At 42.0% G+C, this 21008-nt stretch overlaps 1 protein-coding gene across 2 annotated transcripts in view; it reads right to left on the reverse strand.

Annotated features, from left to right (window-relative positions):
* hmcn1 (hemicentin 1) overlaps positions 1–21008 on the reverse strand; it is a 514861-nt gene that overhangs the window by 85788 nt on the left and 408065 nt on the right. For both annotated transcript variants that reach the window (XM_072273998.1, XM_072273996.1), the window contains exons 68-76: positions 20401–20679; positions 19769–19965; positions 17608–17689; positions 15476–15612; positions 9552–9693; positions 8878–9019; positions 6921–7048; positions 4267–4423; positions 1260–1381 (exon numbers count right to left, since the gene is read on the reverse strand). In XM_072273998.1, the coding sequence (XP_072130099.1) occupies positions 1260–1381; positions 4267–4423; positions 6921–7048; positions 8878–9019; positions 9552–9693; positions 15476–15612; positions 17608–17689; positions 19769–19965; positions 20401–20679 (1386 nt within the window). The remainder of the gene's footprint in view (positions 1–1259; positions 1382–4266; positions 4424–6920; positions 7049–8877; positions 9020–9551; positions 9694–15475; positions 15613–17607; positions 17690–19768; positions 19966–20400; positions 20680–21008) is intronic.

The following is a 21008-nucleotide window of genomic DNA, read 5'->3' on the forward strand; positions in this document are numbered from 1 at the left end:
TTTCTAAGTATGGCAATAAACATTAAATCACAGCAAGTTATTAACTGAGGTAAATGATTCCAATAGCAACAGATGGAATTCCATACTGAGAGGTTATTTGTATCAATGGGACTCTGCATATTTTATGCAACAGGTGATGTGACCTGATACATGAGTATACAGAGGAATATAAATTCAGCAGTATTTGTGAAGGGAAGTGGAGAGTGGACATTCCCCCTTCCTGTACATCTGGATTGATATCAAAACTCACAGTATATTTTTTTCAGAGTAAAGAATTGACTAACTTACTTTAATAAATTGTGGTTCCATTAATATTACTATGGGTAATACAGTGGATTCCACTTAATTGGCCATTGGCTAATTGGAGCAGTCACTTATTTTGGACAACTCTTAAAGAACAAAAACTAATTGAGAAGATTGCAGGGATTCCTTTCATTTATTTGGGACACTTTGCCACTGGAGACTGTTGCCGTATAGGTTCTAACTAGCACCAGTCACATGCTCTTCTGTGGCTGTTAGATGCTACACTGCACTTAGAGCGATCAGTTGTTTAATGGCATCAGTTATGTGTGTATTGTGCATAAAAAAAGTGATTTTTTTTTTGTCAGTGACAGTTGACGAGGAATAAGCAGCAAGACAATTCAGAACTGTTTTTCTCACTGCCGTTTCAAACATTCAAGCTTGGAGATGCCAGAATTGTCCAGGAGTGAAAATTAAATGACTTCACTACTTCAACAAGTTAGGAACTATAAAAAATTTGAAGGCATCAACAGTCATGCTGAATGTTACAATTAAAATGAGTATTTGGAGAATGCAGTCATTGGTAACATTGTATGAAGTCAATCCACTATCTGCACTTGGTGTCTGTAATGATTTTGCTCATTGTGCATTAGGGATGAATTCTTCTATTGATTACTATTAGGAACTAATACACAGTTTTATACTGTAGTACTATTGGTAGTGTTCTAATTTGTTCCAATATTTAATTTAATACATAATTTACTACTCAGTTTGTCCTTTTATACCATTTTATCTGTTTTCACGAGACTTCGACCAATTATGGCAGCTGCTTAACTGGGCCAAAATGTTCTAATCCTGATGTGTTGCAATTAACCCGCAACTACTCTAGTTATTAAAAGTAAGTAGGTTGTCAGCTGTGTTAAAATAAAGCACAAGAGCATGCATTAAACAAGATGAAGCTGTAAGTATCATGCTCTCAAAGTGAAAAATCAGCTGCAACTTAATTTGATAATACCCACCTTGAACAGTAAGCTGGATGGCTTTTTGATCTTCTCCAGCATGGTTCGAGACTTTGCACTCATAACGTGCCGTGTCTTCCACAGTGGGTGAGATGATTACAAGTGAACCAGAGGAAAGCAGTCTAATGCAAAGATATTAAAATAGTTAACTCATGATAAATGTTTCCTTTTATCACATTGTTTTGGTCCACTGCCTAACTGAATCCTCTTTCAATCAGGAAAGATGGGTAGCCTAGGCCTGTGCTCCACATGCTTTCACTGAGTTCCAATGTCTTGGCTTAGGTCCGCTCTGAGGGTTCCTGCAGCGCACAACCCACAAGGACTTGTACAACGTATTAAGCTCTTTGACTTGCTCGTAGGTCAAGTGCACTCAAAACTACTATTCATTCTCAATGTGTACATCACTCGATCATGATAATCACTACCATCAACCACTGGTCGTTGATGCAAATAACACATTTCACCACATGTTTCAATCTACATGTGACAAATAAATCTAATCCTTAAAAAAAAGAGATTGTAAAACAGGCTGGGAATGCTGAAAGGCCCATGGAGCATTGGTCTTGGATTGGGCAATGAAGGAAGGAGAAATAGAGTCATTGAGTCATAGAACACTACAGTACAGAGACAGGCCTTTTGGACCAACTAGTACGTACTGCACCATTATTCTGTCTCATCCCATCAACCTGCACTGGGACCATAGCCCTCCATACCCCTCCTTTCCACGTACCTATCCAAATTTCTCTTAAAGTGTTGAAATCAACCAGCATCCACCATTTGCACTGGCAGCTTGTTCCACACTCTCACCACCCTCTGAGTGAAGTTCCCCTTCAACATTTCATCTTTCACCCTTAACCCACGACTTCTAGTTGTAGTCTCATCCAACCTCTGTTGAAAAAGCCTGCTTTATTTACCTTTCCTGTACTCCTCATAATTTTGTATACCTCCATCAAATCTCCCCTAAATCTTCTACATTCTAGGAGTAAGGTTCTAACCTATTCAACCTTTCCTATAACTCAGGTCCTCAAGTCCTGGCAACATACTTGTAAATTTTCTCTGCGTCCTTTTAATCTTATTTACATCTGCTTTTCTTTCTCTATGTACTGATTAAAGAAACTTACCTGAACACATTTGACAAACTTTTTCCCATCCAGTTCTTTTACAGTATTCCAGTCCCAGTCAGTATGTGGAAAGTTCAAATCACCTACTATCACATAAGGCTTCTTGCAACAGTCTGCCATCTCTCTACACATTTGCTCCATTAAATCCCATGAACTGTTGGGTGGTCTATATACAATCCTATTAATGTGGTCATACCTTTCTTATTCTTCAGTTCTGCCCATAAAGCCTCACTAGACAAGCTATTCAGTCTGGTCTGACTGAGCACCGCTGTGATATCATACAGCATTTTTTATATAATGAAGTAATATAGCATTTTTTTCTTACTGCAATAACAAAAGGACAGAATTTTTCACAGAGTAAATACAAAAGAGTCTTCAGCTGCTGGAAATCAAAGGTAACACATACAACATGTTGGAGGAACTCAGCAGGTCAGGCAGCATCTATGGAGAGGAATAAACAAACAACATTTCAGGCTGAGACTCTTCATCAGGACTGGAAAGGAAGGGGAAGGAACCCAGAATAAGAAGGTGGGGAGAGAGGAAGGAGTACAAGCTGGCAGGTGATAGGTAAAGCCAGGTGAGAGGGAAGGTAGACGAATGGCGGAGGGGAGGATGAAATGAAAAGCTGGTCGGTGATAGGTGGAAAAGGTAAAGGGCTGAAGGAGGAGGATAGGAGAGGAGAGTGACCATGGGGAAAAGGAAAGGAGGAGGGGCACCGGAGGGAGGTGATGGGCAGGTGACAAGAAGAGAAGAGGTAAGAGGGGAGCAACAATAGAGAATGGATGAAGGGGGAAGGGAATAAAGTACCATTTGCTGGAGAAATTGATGATTATTCTGTCAGGATGTTCAAGGGTATCCTCCAACCTGAAGACAGTAACACTGAATCACCATTCTGGTTCCCTCTTATCCCTTCTCCTCTCCTCATATGCCTATTACCTGCCTATGGTGTTTCTCCACCTCCTGTTTCTCCCATGGTCCACTCTACTCTATCAGATTCCTCCTTCTTCAGCTTCTCACTTTATTCCATCCCCCCCCCCCCAACACCTACCCTCGCCCTCACCTGGCTTCACTTATTACCTGTCACCTCTTCTTTAGTATAAACTTCCAGTTTCAGGAACAGTTTCTTACCACCCACCATCCGATTTCTGAATGGGCAATGAACTCATGAACACTACTTCAATTTTTACATCTCTTTTTGCACTAGTTAATAATAAAAATTATAAATTATGATAAGAACATATAAAAATAAATTATGTATTTCAATTGCTGCAAAACAACAAATTTCACAACATATGCCAGTGATATTAAACCTGATTCTGATTCAGATTCAGTTCAGCAAATGATTATTTTGTCTTACGAGTGTAAGGACCGATGTGAAAATAATAAAACACAGTCAATCAAACAAGGGCAAATTTATTGTCATTGCCTTTCTGAGAAGTTGCTGAATTCTTTGAGACACTTTGAAGCTTCTGAAAAGAGACTGGATTGGCTGAATTTGTTTCTCCTGGAGCAGAGGAGGATGAAAGGAGATATGAAAGGAATGGGGGACATACTGTAGATAGGAAGCAACTTTTCACCACAGCAGGGTTATCTGAAACCAGACAACAACATTTTCAAGGGATCTTTGGAAGAATCTTTTCACCCAGGATGCTGGAATATGAAACGCACTACCTGAGTAGATGGGTAAGGTGGGTGCTCTCACACATTCATAAAGTACTTCGATGAGCATTGAAACAGCAAGGCACTGTAAGTTCTAGATGAAATGCTGGATTATAGATAGGTGGTTGGATGGGTGTGGTGGGCTGAAGGGCCTGTGACTGTTTCTTATGATTCCATGATTTTATAAATTATAAATCATTATTTTCAGGACCACGAGGTATAATCACCTGTACATATTCTGATTCTGATCAGTGCTGAGTAGGCGTCCATTTTTCTTCCAGCTGACTGTTGGCTTTGGGATACCAGAAGCTTCGCAAGCCAGAGTGGTCTGCACATTGACTAGAATGGTGATATTGTTGAGGCCAGGAGCAATGGATGGAGGAACTGGAAGAGATCATGGAAAACTGACTTGGACAAACGGAACTGTTTAATCATACAATGAATGCTTCAATGGAACTGTGTGGCTCATTTGCACAGATAGATAACAATCTGTGAAAGTTGCTTAGTTCTAATAACGAAACATTACTCATAAGAAATGCGATAGCAATTTAACATAGACAGTACATCCTGTACTGGAAGTGAGCATGACATATTAAATACCATATTTTCTGCTTCTTTTGAGCATTGGTAGTTGGTGCATTGAAAGTAAGAGAAGGTAATTAGCTAGAGACACATTATGTGGTGCACATCCAAACTAAAAATAGACGATTCAGCTCAAGCAACATTTGTGGAGAGAGAAAAATGATAACCTTTCATCTTAGTGACCTTTTATAGGAACAGTGTAAACTATGTGCCAGAAAATGAAGCATCATTCGTAAATGGGTCTGAAGTGCCTGATGAACAAAAATCAAATTTAACAAAGAAATACACATGATAAGGGTGGTATTGCAATTAAGGGGCCTATGAAACTCATTCTATTCAAGAAGTAAAGTTTATTTGCTCATGTGAAAAATTCTTCCCAATGTTTTTAATTGTTTACAATTATTTGGAAAGTAGCAGGTCTCCTGAGATTCCTCAGCCTGTTCTAGTACAAAATACAGAAGTTGATCTTCCCCATGAGAGCAGAAATGTGGTATTGAGATGACAGTAATGAGTGGCAGAGCAGTGCTGGGGGACAAATGCTCTATTCCTGCTCCTATTTTTAGCATTTCTATGTTAATCTAAAAGCAGACAAAGGTAAAATAAAATGTGCATTGCATGGGATTCTGCCTCGCATTATCAACTGATTTTACAATGGGTGTCACAGTGGTTTAGTGGTTCGCACAGCAGCTCGGGGCGTTGGAGTTCAGAGCGCAGTTCTGGCGTCCTCTGTAAGTGAGTTTGTACGTTCCTTCCTATCTGTGAATGGGTTTTTCCCAGGGTGCTCCAGTTTCCTCCCACAATCAAAAGATTTACCGGTTAGTAAGCTAATCAGGCATTGCAAATTGTCCCGTGATCAGCCTACGATTAAATCGGTGGGTTGTTGGCTGGTGCAGCTCAATGGTCCATTAGGACTTGTTCCAAGCTGTAACTCTAATAAAATAACTTAACTGAAGACACTTATAGCTGATGTGACTTCAAAAGAAGCAGCCTGTGAACGCAGCAGGCCAGGCGGCATCTCTAGGAAGAGGTACAGTCGACGTTTCAGGCTGAGACCCTTCGTCAGGACTAATTGAAGGAAGAGTTAGTAAGAGATTTGAAAGTTGGAGGGGGAGGGGGAGATCCAAAATGATAGGAGAAGACAGGAGGGGGAGGGATAGAGCCAAGAGCCGGACAGATGATTGGCAAAAGGGATACGAGAGGATCATGGGACAGGAGGTCCGGGAAGAAAGACGGGGGGGGGGGTGGAACCCAGAGGATGGGCAAGGGGTATATTCAGAGGGACAGAGGGAGAAAAGGGAGAGTGCGAGAAAGAATGTGTGTATATAAATAAATAACAGATGGGGTACGAGGGGGAGGTGGGGCATTAGCGGAAGCTAGAGAAGTCGATGTTCATGCCATCAGGTTGGAGGCTACCCAGACGGAATATAAGGTGTTGTTCCTCCAACCTGAGTGTGGCTTCATCTTTACAGTAGGGGAGGCCGTGGATAGACATGTCAGAATGGGAATGGGATGTGGAATTAAAATGTGTGGCCACTGGGAGATCCTGCTTTCTCTGGCGGACAGAGCGGCCACACATTTTAATTCCACATCCCATTCCCATTCTGACATGTCTATCCACGGCCTCCTCTACTGTAAAGATGAAGCCACACTCAGGTTAGAGGAACAACACCTTATATTCCATCTGGGTAGCCTCCAACCTGATGGCATGAACATCGACTTCTCTAGCTTCCGCTAATGCCCCACCTCCCCCTCGTACCCCACCTGTTATTTATTTATATACACACATTCTTTCTCGCACTCTCCCTTTTCTCCCTCTGTCCCTTTGAATATACCCCTTGCCCATCCTCTGGGTTCCCCCCCCACCTTGTCTTTCTTCCCGGACCTCCTGTCCCACGATCCTCTCGTATCCCTTTTGCCAATCACCTGTCCAGCTCTTGGCTCCATCCCTCCCCCTCCTGTCTTCTCCTATCATTTTGGATCTCCCTCTCCCCCTCCAACTTTCAAATCTCTTACTAACTCTTCCTTCAGTTAGTCCTGACGAAGGGTCTCAGCCTGAAACGTCGACTGTACCTCTTCCTAGAGATGCTGCCTGGCCTGCTGCGTTCACCAGCAACTTTGATGTGTGTTGCTTGAATTTCCAGCCTCTCCAGAATTCCTGTTGTTTGCGTTTTTAAAAGAAGCAGCCTTCTATTTTGAAAGTGAAACCTCCCTGTGCATAGGTTCAAGACCTTTAACAGCAAATCAGATAGGATCCAAGATGCTATCAGCAATTTATGCCAATGATTTGAAATGCATTTACCATAGATCTGTACATCAATTCTCTTACGAGCTGTTCCTGCTGCATTGGTTGCCATACATAGATAACGGCCTGTATCTGTTACTTGAGCTGAGCCAATATGCAATGAACCATCCTCTGAGAAGGAATACCTGGTTTAAAAAAAAGAAACAGGAAGTGCATCTAAATAGGGCTTCTCTTTTGTCTTTTCATTAGTACCTGTGCTTCAGGACCAATTAGTTACTTGTAGATTGCAGCAGCAACTGTGCATTTTCTGGTTTAACATTTTGCAGAGTTTACAATCCCACATAAGGTCTTTGGTTAACAACTGCTGTCCAGCTAGATGTACAAAAGACTAGCAGGATATAGATTTAAGCGGGTGGTTTTCGACACGATGTGAGCACTTAAGTAGAGGCAATGGGCTGTGGATGGCAGGAACATGGTCGTGCCTCCCAAATGGTAATCCAAAAGTCTCAACTATCATTTCGGAAGGGCCAGGCTCAAATCCCATCATAGTGGATTAAGAATTTGACAAGTTAAATTGTATTGTTACGAATCTGGAAAAAAGCTTGATATCACAGTTGTTACTAAAAGCTAATTAGTTTGGTCACAGTCTTTCAAGGAGTAATTATGTCACCGTATACGGCCTGGCCTTCGTGTAATTCTGTTGGCCAGGTGAGTAGAGCTGAAAAGAGCTATCTGTGCACTAAAGTAACCTGAGCTCAGCAACTGGCTTGAGGCAGCCAGAACTGATTTGAATGGGTCTGGCTCTGGGAGAGAAAAAGGTGACATAAGGCACAAATTCTCCTTTGGTGGAAGAGTAATGAGCTAAAGTAGCCTTGGGTCAGATCCAATGAAGGGTTGACATAAACTAGCTAGATAAATCAGAAACAATGAAATCAAAATCAAACTGATAGGAAAAGGGGATAAGAATAGAGCATTTTGTATGTCGAAGTTGCAGGGACTGAGGGATGTCTGGGTAACGTGAACTTCACTTCCTGGACATTAGCCTTTTTATTCTCAGGGAGTGTTAGAGAAACCTAGTGGGCATGCACACAGACATTTAAAATTGTATGAAGTGCATTCTTGCTTTTAACAAAACTGAATTTAGCTCCTAACTAAATCAGTAAAGGTAACTGTTAGTTAATACATACTCTCTCTGGGTCTAACCAACATTGTTGTGGGCAGTGGAAACTAGGAACAATTCCACACCCACACCAATGCAATTGACACTTCTTTCTCCAGTAACTTTGCAATCCAATAGATCATACAAAGTAGCTACAAGGAATAAGGATTGTGGTCACACTAAATAGACTGCTGTGATACAAAGAGAGTGGGAAGTGCCTGGGACACACTGTCAGGGGTCCTGGGAGAGGCTGATACATTAAGGGAAGCCTAAAGCTTCTGTTTACATACTGGGGAAGGGAATGGCATGTGTACCAAGCATTTGTCTGATGTTAAAAGAAAAGGTTGGATAGATTTTTGCATGGTAGGTGAATTAAGGGTTATGGGGAAAAGGCAGGTAGGTGAAGATGGGTCCATTTGCCAGATCAGCCACGATCTTATTGAATGGCAGAACAGGCTTGACGGGCCAGATGGCTTACTCCTGCTCCTATTCCTTATGTTCTGGTGTTATTGATTGTAATCACAGGATTAATAATTCAGTCTCTTTGTGGTTTGGATTAGTTTGGCTCTTAATAATCCTTTCTTTAGAGTGAGACAGGAAACAGAACTGCACTCTGTTTGACCAGTGCCTTCCAGATAGGCCAGGAGGCCACAAGGTATAAAAGCATGCCTACCAAGGACTGACTGACAGGGAAAAGCTGCAAATGATTCCTGAAGTGCTTTATTATTCAACAGAGCTATACAAGGAAGCAAAAAAAGTGTCTGAAACTATAAAAAATATTTGCTCAGCATTTCCCTGGAAACCATCCCCATCACATAAAAAAGAACAAGTACTACATAAACAATGGTTCCCGACCTCAGGTTGCTTGCTGAAAGAATGGCACCGTCCTTTCTCCAGGTAACTTGGGGAACTGGTAACCCATTCACAACACATTTGAGCAGTACTGGTTGGTTCACGTGGGCAGTCACCATCTGCGGACCTTCGATGGTCGGAGCAACTGCATGTTAAAAGCAACAGAGTATCAGCACCAGTTCAGCATGTTTAAAGGCACATTTGTAAACTATTAAAATCCTTTTTTTTTAAAGTGCCTTTTATTTATCATACGTTTTGTATAAAACAGAGTTCCTGCACCTTTAAAATTCATTTTAACTCTTTATACACATAAATTATTTGACTTTACCATTCAGAAAATTATGCCAAATGGGTGTCAGCTTTGCAGTTATGGTCGGCGTTCTCTCGGCATCATGAGAAAGAACATACATAAAACTTGGTGCAGACCATTTGGAATTTCTCAAAATATTGCTTTAGCACTGTCAACCTTAAGAAATGACTTTTGGATTCTGATGATGCAATAGGTTCAAATTCTTGTTAAGCTAAATCTCAAGCCAGTACTATTATTGTCTTTCCAATGAATCTTTTACAATCGCAGTTGAATTTCATAATTCTATCTATCTCTTCCATGATTACAAATTGTGCTGATAATTGCTGTATTGTAGGAAGCCGGGAAAGATTTGAATGCATATACTCACCGTTCACTGCTACAGTGAACTCTCTTGTCATTTTCCCTGCAACGTTGCTCGCGACGCAGATGTATCCAGCCGCATCGCCAAGCTCCGCATTATTAATCTGAAGGTACCTCCCACTAGACAGGATACGTATACGAGGGGTGGCCTGCAGATTGAAGTAATGAAGCGTTAGCTTTGCAGCTGCTATGGCAAGACGCACGTTAGGCTACATCCACACTAGACCGGAAAAATCTGTAACCGAAGCTTTTTCCCTTCGTTCTGACCCTCCATCCTCACTGAAATGGCGTTTTCCTCCCCCAAAAACAGAGTTTTTCAGAAACGCTCTCCAGAGTGAATAAATCTGAAAATGCCTAATATCTGGTGTAGTGTGTACGGGTTAACCAGCTATTTTTAAAACTGCTGTCATGACGTGGTGGAACAGATGGTGGGGGCAGCGTGGCATTTCATTGTTTCCTTGAATGCAACCTCCAACACCACAACGACAATATCTGACAATAGATGTGTAACCGCCTAATGTAACACTGTATGGAAATACAAGATAACACTGATGCAGACATGTTTTATACATTTAACAAGGTGCTTTATTAATGTATTGCTTGTGTAAACATTCAATAGATGCAATTGTCACTTTTGCCCAGTATCTCATTTTATTGCACATGTTAAACACAGCAAAATAATACAGAAACATGGCAAAAGTAAAGGCAAACAAATGAGGTAACAGCATATTTCACTTTTGCCCAGTAACAAGCCTTATTGCATTTAGTTGTAGCTGTCATCCCTTTCATTGGTGAAGAGACTATGGCTGTAGGAAATGTTTCTGAACAAACTCATTCCACTGAGATGCAACACTGAGCATCATAGGAAGCCATTCCTGCCTGTGGCCATCAAACTTTACAACTCCTCCCTTGGAGGGTCAGACACCTTGAGCTATTAGGCTGGTCCTGGACTTATTTCCTGGCATAATTTACATATTATTATTTAATTATTTATGGTTTTATATTGCTATATTTATACTTTATTCTTGGTTAGTGCAACTGTAGCGAAACCCAATTTCCCTCGGGATCAATAAAGTATGACTATGACTATGACTATGACTAAACGTTCACCAAGTCTTTCGTTTGGCAATTTCCTTTTAAGTTTTTCTAGTCTGTAACTGGTCAAACGTGCACCGAGTCGTTCGTTTGGCAATTTCCTTTTAAGTTTTTCTAGTCTGTAGCTGCACAAACGTGCACCAAGTATACTGTTTCCTCTTCACTTGTTTTCTGTGTATCCTGCGCATACCCATTAGGGGGAGATTTGCCCAAAATATTCGTTCTAATGTAGACGGAGATATTTTTAAAAAACGCCTGGTGTGGACGCCTATTGTTTTTCAAAATTATCCTGTCTAGTGTGGATGTAGCCTTAGGGAACAAAAAACAGCACAAAATCTTGAAGTGATCGGTAGCACCCAAAATTGAATTTAAAATGCTGCTCAGAACAATGGTCTTCCTGGAGCTGCAGACTGGGGTTGAATGCAAACCAGGAAGTAGCTCATTGACCTGAGATGTCTGCATATGTATGAATGCAGCTCAGAGTCAGCAGTGATTAACATTGACTTTGGGTATCTGGAGTGTTGGTGTGAAGAGCTAGGTGTTTGAAAATTTTATGTAATTCAAAGAAAGCATTATGAATGCATTGTAACTAGATAAATTATCCTGCTGTCACCTTTGATCCTTAGCATACAAAAATGTGATTAATATTGGGTCAGGGATCCTCTCTCCACCAGAGTCACTCCAAATGCTGTCAGCTTGTGTGTGCTGAAGAAAGACTTTTATCTTACCAGCTGCATGTCTCTCTGGTGGCTTTCATTGACAGTCACAACATTTGGGGGCTCATCTGGGATATGCTTGTTCTGCATTGTGTGGCCACCAATCTCAGCAGTCTACATGGGTGAGTATTTTTAAGACTAGCAACCATGATCAGATCTGTTCAGGTCAATGGCTACGAGATCACAAAGTATCATGGATACGGCAGAGAGCTGAACTGGTAGATATAATATCTGGGACACCAGTGGGGTTTGGGGAACTATAGTAGCAGACTCGTTTGTGAGTGTGTTTGTGTGTTTTTTCACAATAAGTCTGTAACCTTGGTGTAAGAGTTTTAAATGCAAAGGAATACAACAGGCATTATGTGTTCAGACACACACAAGTGGCAGGTGGCAGATTGCACAGTAGATATTCTGCGGTTTTAAGTATGTACTGTTTAATTTTTATCCATCATTTATATTTTTTGTAGTGTGGGAATTAGTGTAAAGATATTTGAGGGAGAGGTTATACCCAGTTCATGTCCCATTGTGTGGTCAGTGATCTCAGCAGTCTTGACCCTGATAAGCCCTATACCCCCCAGGGAGAAGCAAACCTTTTTAGAGCTGCCCTCACTTAAAGTCATCTGCGGGAAAACAAGAGTTCTGGTGCAAGCTCGAGGAAATGATTGAAATTCATCAGATGCACCCCAAAGGTTTACATGTGTTGGTAAAAGTGAAATGCCCAAGGAATATGTGGTACAGTATGGGCCAGGGAGTGTAGGATGGTACATGGGCAACTACTGGGAACTCCAGCAATGAAGAGAGATATCACTTGTTTTAGGGGGATGTGAGGTAGGGACTGGGAGGACGTAAGAGTAACTGGGGAACAATAATGTCAGTGGATCAGAGAACTGATAAGCCTGCCATGGATTTTGCAGAATGTAAGTGTCAAGTGTATGAGGACTATTCATGGTTGGATAATCCAGGGAGGGTTGAAAAGTTTTCATGAAGATGTTGAAGGAAGGCCTGAGCTCAGCCCACCAGGAAGTTTTACATTTGGCGACAGTGGTGGGATCGACCTACCCTGCAAAAGAATTGAATGGCTTGTCATATGAAGAGTGTTTGATGTCTCTGGGCCTGCATTCACTAGAATTCAGAAGAACAAGGGGTAACCTCATTGAAACCTTTCAAATGGTAAAGGCCTTGATAGAGTGGAGGTGGAGAGGATTTTTCCTATGGTGGGAGAGCCTAAGATCAGAGGACACAGCCTCGGAACAGAGGGGTGTCCTTTTAGAACAGAGATGAGGAGGAATTTGTTTAGCCAGAGCGTGCTGAATCTGTGGAATACTTTGCCACAGGTAGCTGTGGAGGCCAAGTCGTTATGTATATTTAAGATGGAGGTTGATAGATTCTTTGTTGGTCAGGGCGTGAAGGGATACAGGGAGAAGGCAGGAGATTGGTGCTGAGAGGAAAACTGGATCGGCCAGGATGAAATGGCAGAGCAGACTCGATGGGCCAAATGGCCTAATTCTTCCCCTATACCTTATGGTCTTACGGGCTGGGAAGATACATCAGAGGGGGAAGAGAAGTGATAAGGCGGGTCCGATGGATGCAGCTGCTGTGATGTTAGAGGACTTGCTTGGTGTGCTAGCAATCGGGCACCTAGCAAGGAACTGCAGGAATAGACGTGGAAAGGTAAAGAAGATAATTTGTTATAGCTGTGGTCTCTCAGGTCACAACTGGAAGCAGTGTCCTGGAAAGGGCGGAAGGTGTGAAAATCACTCACTAATGCAGGCAGAACCAACAGCAGTGGCCCCTTTTCGATTTGACTGCTGACTAGATTATAGAGCTGGTGAAGTCAGCATCCAGGTCAGATAAACGGCTAGTGGCAGCTTCGATTGCCAGTGGTGGTCATCCATGGATGTACACAAGAGGTTTATTGGGGGGGGGGGGTGGCAGTGTGATATGTAGTGGACACAGGGTCATCAGTATCGATGCTATTTTAGATTTGGGAAAGGGAGAAATACAGTGGAAAAGACAGGAACAGCGAACGTCTGTGATCCACAGACCAGTCAACACAACTCACAGAGAGACAGCAGCCCAAGCAGGGGTAGGAGGTGGAACAATGATTGTGAATCATGTCAGGAGCTCCCAAGAGTTGGGGCCAAACACAGTGAAGAGCTGTTGGAAGTTGCGCAGCTGCCTGCAGAGGTAGCAGCAATTGAAGTAAAGACACACCAGAAAGGGGAGAGTAAGATACAGAAAGAGAATGAATGTGCAGATCAATGGACAAAGATAGCAACAGAAGAACATGAATGACAGAAATTGAAGAGGAAGAAATTACTGGAGCCACATTAGTAAGACCATATGGAGATGTGAAGGACCATAGTAATCAGTTTAATGCATTGAGGGACAGAGAAAACAGCAATAACATATTGCTGATCAGGGCAAGCTGGGAGGGGGAGGATAGTCCTCCCACAGCCAGGTGGCCAAGTCATGGTGAGAGAGCTGCCTGAAAAGGCAGTGTTTTCTCCCAGATGGATAGGACCACAAGTGGTACTTTTGACAAATGACACCACGTTTGTGTGCAGACCTGACAAGCTAGCCCATGGAAACACTGGACTCAGGTTAAATCATATGACTCATCTTCTTGTCGCCTCTCAGAGCAAAAAAATAAGTGTTCCTGTTAACAGTGTCATTGCAGAGAGCCCAAGTGACCAACACCAGACAGCTGTGTCAGATCTGACCACAGCTGACGGAAGCAGATCCCACAACAAACATAGATGTAGAGGACACAGAGAGTGTGACAGCAAGCTGTGAACAGCACGGTTACAGTGCAACAAAAACTGAACTCTGTAATGAAGGCTGGTTAGATGATTAGTTGTATAGATCAGATTAGAAAGATATTGGGGAAAATTGATGGGATGGGATCTGAGTTACAGCAGAGACTTCAGGTTCCACAACTTCGATGGCGTGGCAGACCTGAGAAAGAGAAGAAATTACACACAGTGCCTGAAGGCAGACACCTCAGCCTGAATGGTGAGTGAACACAAATGAGCTTTGTGTGAGTGATTGGGCCAGCCATTGAATGGACAGTCAGGGGTGAGGTGCTTGCAGCCATTCAAACAGAGATCACCTCAACCCTCCTATACATCAATGAAAGGGGTCTGAGAGACCAGTTGCCAGATTCAGACACATTTTGATCACAGCATGGACTATGAATTGTTGCCTGTGAGCTTGAAAATAGTTAAATTGTTGGTGCCCCTGACCAGAGAGTAACCACTGACAGCCACTGCTAAGTTTTAGCAGTGAAGAGGCGAAGATAAGAACATGATTAATCTGCAATCGGCCAGCAGGGAAGGAGGCAACAGACATACAAATGATAAAGCTGCATTTTAAAGATTGTTGGTCAAACTTCTGGAACAATCTCTGCTTAGAGTCTTGTAGGTAGCATTAGGGATGAGAGCGTAGATGTAGATGCACATAGGGATATGACAGATAATTGAAAAGGGGGCATTTTTGCTGCCCTACTTGTTAGATCCTCCTTAAAATCTGGTGTGTCCTGGAACAAATTTATTTCTGTTCAGGGTGGCCAAGAGGAAGGGATGCTAGGGTGTGTTCTGGCGTTATGGAATATAGCAAATATTAATATCAACAACAACAAAATTTGCCTGAAGGTTCTTTAGATTAATTGTTGGAATGGAGAACTGAACCGCAGGGTAGGAATGAACCAACTGGGCCTATATTTTCATGAGTTTAGAAGAATAGAACGTGGTGTCATTGAAACAGACAAAATCATTCTGAAGCATGGTAGGGTTAACCTGGCTGGGTCTCCTATACAGAACCAGGAATTCAAGTCTCAGAATAAGTGACCAGCCATTCAGGGTGGAGATGAGAAGAAATTTCTCCATGCAGAAAATAGTGAAACTATATAATTCTTTACATATGAGATGATAGTGCTTGACCACTCAGGATGTTCAAGACTGAAGATCTTAGATCTCTTGATTCTTTGAGTATATAAAACTATTTCAATCTCGGTCTTGAACATAGTGAGGAGAGCCAGGAGAGCCCAATAGCCTACTGCTGTTTATATTTCGTCTATTCTCAAGACTCCCAAAATCCAGCTGCAGAATTTGGCTCCTACCTTTAATGATTTGCCATCCTTTAGCCAAGACAGTGTTGGAGGTGGTACAGCATCAGATTTACACTCCAGGGTTATCTGCCCATTCTTGAGCACAGCCAAGTCCTGTGGTCCACTTTGACCAGCAATATTTGGTGGAACTGCATCAGAAGTACAACAGTAACATAAATAAATCCAAACAACAATGTCTAAGTAGATTCCCATGTACTCATAGAAATACAATTTGCTTCAATTTTTGTAAAATATTAGGGGTATTACATAAAGTAGGATGCTATCAGAATAATGATTTCACAATTGACTTTCCCAGCTTGTATTCCACAGAAACCTAAGCTTGTAGGGCGATACTGAAGGAAGAGAAGTTCAGCTCAGAGCATGGCCAAACACAGGATGGTATATACCTCCTGTAAGATCTTCAATCTATTCAAATGTTGGAACAACTCTCAATAGCAGTGTTCTCAAATCGTAGAGTTCCCCAGAATCTGCCAACAAATTCAATTTATCTGTACAGTTTTCCTTTAGAATATTGTAAAAAAAAATCAGTGTCACAAAAGATGTACAGAAGGGTATCAATATTCAAATTAGCAAATGACAAATGTTATTTTTGGCTGGAAATTCTTTTTCCTCATTTGAGGGCATTGTAACAAGTAGTCATATCAAGAATCTCAAACTATGCAAAATACATCTAGCACACATCTGCTGGTCTACAACGCATTTATCAGATGTAGAATCAGGACTAGGTCAGCCAGAGGGCCTGTTTCTGTGCTGTAGTGTTCTAAATAAGGACTAGAACGAACTTAAAAAGATTATACAAATCCTCAAAGGAGGCAGCAAACAAGGGTAGAATTACAACTTTTAACAGATATTTAGACAGGTGCATGGGTAGAAAAGTTTTAGAGAGATTTAGGTCAAGTGTGGACAGATAGGAGTAGCTCAGGTAGGCAGCTTGGTTGGCAAAGGGCCTGCCTCTATGCGGTATAACTCCAGCACTGAATCACATTGTATAGCCATGTATTTGATACTTCTTTACATTTCAATGCTGGTGAAAGTCACTGTTCAACATCTAGCAGGATTCAAAAGCATGAGTCAGATGAGGGACAAGTCCACCTGTACTAGCAAACAGTGAACTTCCATGTCAGCAATCTGACTCAATCTACTGCAGCCTCTGGAAGCCAAAGTTCTGCTTCTTCTTCTCCGTCTTGTTTTATGGCGGTTGGCACCCAGCTTAATGGTGCATTACCGCTACCTTCTGCTCCAGAGTGTGCAATAGACTTACATTCTAAATCCCTTCACCCAATCACACACACACACACACACACACACACACACACACCCCCTAACCTATATGTTATCCTCCCATCTTTGGCTACCCTAGTACCCTATTCCCGCTTATCCATCATATTCTATAAAAATCCCTGTACCCCTTAAGAAAGCTAAAAATACCCTGACCTGTGCTCTCTCACCCATGCCCAGCAACTCTTTTAATGTGAATTCCTGCACCCCCAATTCCCTTAGATTAATTCTCATCATCTCTGTCTGTATCCCATACTTCCTGCAACTCAGAACTACATGTTCTACTGACTCCTCTTCCTGACATTCCTCACACAATCCTGTCTGGTGTTTCCCTATCATTTTCAATGTTTTGTTTAATGCACAGTGCCCCAGCCTTAACCTAGTCCACACAGTTTCCTCTCTTCTATTTCCACTACCTACCCTAGTACCTGCAACACTCTTTTGTATTTGATATAAATGCCTCCCTTTCCCCTCCCTGTCCCAACTTTCTTGCCACACCTGGAAGCCAAAGTTGAAAATCCTGACTTGAATGTTCAAGCGACCATGCATTCTTTACTTAAATTCTTTCTGCCGGCGTGGTGAATTAAGTCCAATATCATGTATGGCTAATCAAAATGACACAGTTATATCCATTTGGCATGAGGTTTCCTGTGTTTAGTAAACCCATGAAGGGTCAATGTCTCTGAGTTGCATTGTCATGATGGAAATTGATCTGGTCAGATGTACAGTGAAATTCAGTGAAAAGTTTATGCCACAAGGACAGACAATAAGCTGTATGAGTTAATCAGAGATTCTAATGTCAACAGCCCATTTCTACGGCATGTCCATGTATTCTGTTAACTTACCATGCACCCTCACCAAATATTCTCTGTCATCATCTCCTGCTATACTGGATGCCAGGCAAGTGTATCTGCCTGTATCTTGCACCTGCCATAGGGGAAAAAACACAAAAGCCTTAAAATAATCTACATTTATTTAATATTGTTAGGGCCTTTACATTGGCACATGGATGATAGAAAAATGGTGAGCTATGTAGGAGGGAAGAGTGAGATAGATCTTCGAGTAGGTTAAGAGGTCGACACAACATTGTGGGCTCAAGGGCCTGTACTATGCTGTAATGCTCTATGTTTATTGTATCATAGCAACAATAACGGGGAGTGAAATGCCGGACTAAAGTATTGATGTGATAAGCTTTATTCTCACATCACTTCTGTGAAACACTCACTATCAGATTTATAAAACTTCATTACTTTCCAGTTTTATTGGAGAACCTTGTAGACATAATGAGGAAACCTCTGTGTGCCTGAATAAAAATTGACACAGAGGTACATTAGCAATTCTACCACATAGGTTATGCAGCACTGTATCAAAATATTTACTTTAAAAATACTGTAATAATCCAGTAAAATTAATCTCACAAATTGTGCATATGAGAGAAAAATCAGCCGCAATTAGGCTGAATAGACCATCTCATTGCTCTCTCCTTAACTTTGAACTTGGTAATCAGAGTTGAAAAGGGTTTAGTTTAATCATTACAGGATAAATCATCAGAGGAAAAGGCGATACATTTTGCATTTAGGAACCAGAAATCATCAGAGAACATTCACAAAATGCAAGGATTTCCGTGGATCAGTATTTATATGAGACATGAATTGGGATGTTTTAATTTAATTAGCCTCAAATTTACTCTAGAATACTGCAAAACCCAATGTATAAATCATTACATTTTTGAGGACTTCAGTTTTAGAAAACAATTCTTTAAAAATCCTGCATCCTGCCATAAACTGTTCAGTATCCATGTGGCTGAGAACCACACACTACAAGGCATGGCTTATCCTTAGAATCATAGACAGCAGAGAGTAGGAGCAGGACATGGCTTTTTATTCCACCAGGCTCCTTACTAATGAAACAGTGGGAGTGAATACAGGCACGGGAATTACAAGAGGAAGGATCTTCATGGGCAGGTCTGGCTCAGATCAGAGAGAATAATTGCTGAGGGGTGGGGTGAAATGGAGAAATAGAGTGGGTAAAGGAATATTTAATGTTTGGATCGAGAGAGAGGGGGTGTGGAGAGATGTAGAAGAGAGAGAGAGGGAAAGAGAGAAAAGAGGGAGAGAGAAAGGAGGGAGAGAGAAAGGAGGGAGAGAGAAAGGAGGGAGAGAGAAAGGGGGGAGAGCGGGGGAGAGGAGTGGAGAGAGGAAGAGAGAGACAAAGTGGAGGAGGAGAGAGATACCAGTGATCACTTGGTCTCAGACCCCTCCCTTTGTTAGTCTCTAGCCCTCCGTCAAATTTTCTCCAGTCTTGCCCTCAAGGGTTCTACTAAATTTTCCTTTTCTCAGGCACACCCAGTGCTTCTCAGATGGGGATCACCAGCAGGGGAAAGCCCTACCTTGAAATACTGCGCCTAACTAGGCACTTCCCCCAAGTGAAACCCACTCCTGCTACTGAAGACAGTCTGCTTCCTAACATCGGGCTGTGTGACAGGGGTTAGGGGAGCGGTGCTGTGCACTGGAAGAGATAAGGGGTCCATTTGACAGTAGATGGGTGGAAGGAGGACTGTGCCTGACATCTAGGGCAATGTGACAGTGGGCTGTGGTTTGAGAAGCGGGAATACTCCTCCTGCTGATGGAGCAACTCATTGTTTGGGAAGACTTTCCAAAATACACATTGTGTCTGAGAAAACCAGCACCTCCTTTTTGGACCTTCAGAAATATTTCAATAAGTATCTAATATACCGGATTTTAAAAACTATTGGGATTTGTAAGTTTTATTTCCTCAATGGTGCAAATAGTATTAGTATCTCTCTGTGAACACTAAAACATTTGACGATAACTTATTTAATTACAGTGATAAAGGTTATTTAAAGCAGGTCTATTAATGCATTCCTTCTGCAAGTTCTAGTGTTAAAGCAAAGCCTGCAATGAAATATGCAATCATCACATGTCTCCACACTGTTTGGAACTATTACAGAGAAAGAGCCAATTTGCATAGGAGCTTGCACCACACCTGAGCGTTCTCTATTCTCAACACTTCGCCACCACGGAGAACGTGAATGGTGTCTGTCTGAGGCAGTGGTCGTCCATCCTTAATCCAGGTCAATTTAGGAGCTGGGATGCCCATGGCAACACAGTGAAGTTCTAAGGGATTGTTCACCACCACAGAGGTTTCCTCCGCAAAATCAGAGCCATTAATATGAGGTGGTTCTGCAATATGCCATAAAATAAAACTTAAACGAGTTTTCTTGAAGTTCTGTAAAAGACTGAAGCAAGTGATCCAATACATGGAAACTAAGTTTCTTAACCAAATAAGTTAAAAAATCAAAACCGATAATAAAAACTAGTCATATGTTTTTAACTTTTCACTCTGTAGGCCAGTTAATCTTCATGCATTGTCTTACCACTGTGACTGGCTTTAGTGTCAAAATTTACCACTTGCCATTTCTGCAGCAGCAGATGATGCAATGGCAACTATCAATGATATATCTGTGAACTCTGACCACGGGGACTTTTCCGTAGAACAAACTTCTGATGTCTCTCTGCCTAGGAGATGGCTGCCTCCATCAATTGCCTATGGCCAGTGCCCAGACTTATTTGCCAGAGCTTTCCTTCATTCCTGGTGGTGTGTTATGTCTGACTTACCAAGCACTTTCAAGCTGAAGTGTTTGCTGACCTCCCCAGCTTCACTGGCAGCCACACAGGTGTATGTTCCACTGTCTTCCACTTCAGCTGCAGAAATCTGCAGTGACATTCCCTGGTTTCCAACTGTCATGTGAGGACTCAGCTTAAGAGGTTGTGTTTCTTTCAGCCAGGCTAATGTTGGCATTGGTATTCCATCAGTGATGCATGTTAGGGCTGCTGGATTCCCCTTCACTATCGTGAGGTCTTTGATGCCACCAGCACCATCCATCCTTGGAGGGACTGCGTTCGGCAAAGAAAACAATGGAAAGTAATGAATCGTTTTGACTTTGCTCATGCAATAACTACATTGAATGTGTAGTCTGTGCGGGAGTTTATCCCTGCTTGTAGCATTCAACATTGCAAACATGTTCTTTATACGCATGCTCATAAATAGAGTGGACAGCCAGTGCCTTTTTCTCAGGATGGCCATGGCTAATACCAGAGGACATACTTTTAAGGTGAGTGGAAGAAAGTTTTGGGGAGATATCATAGAGGTAGGGTTTTCTTTACACAAAGTGTTGTGGGTGCCTTGAAGGCACTGCCAGGAATGGTAGTAGAAGCTGATATAT

Source organism: Mobula birostris, chromosome 12, assembly GCF_030028105.1.
Source record: "Mobula birostris isolate sMobBir1 chromosome 12, sMobBir1.hap1, whole genome shotgun sequence".
Lineage (NCBI taxonomy): Eukaryota > Metazoa > Chordata > Chondrichthyes > Myliobatiformes > Myliobatidae > Mobula > Mobula birostris.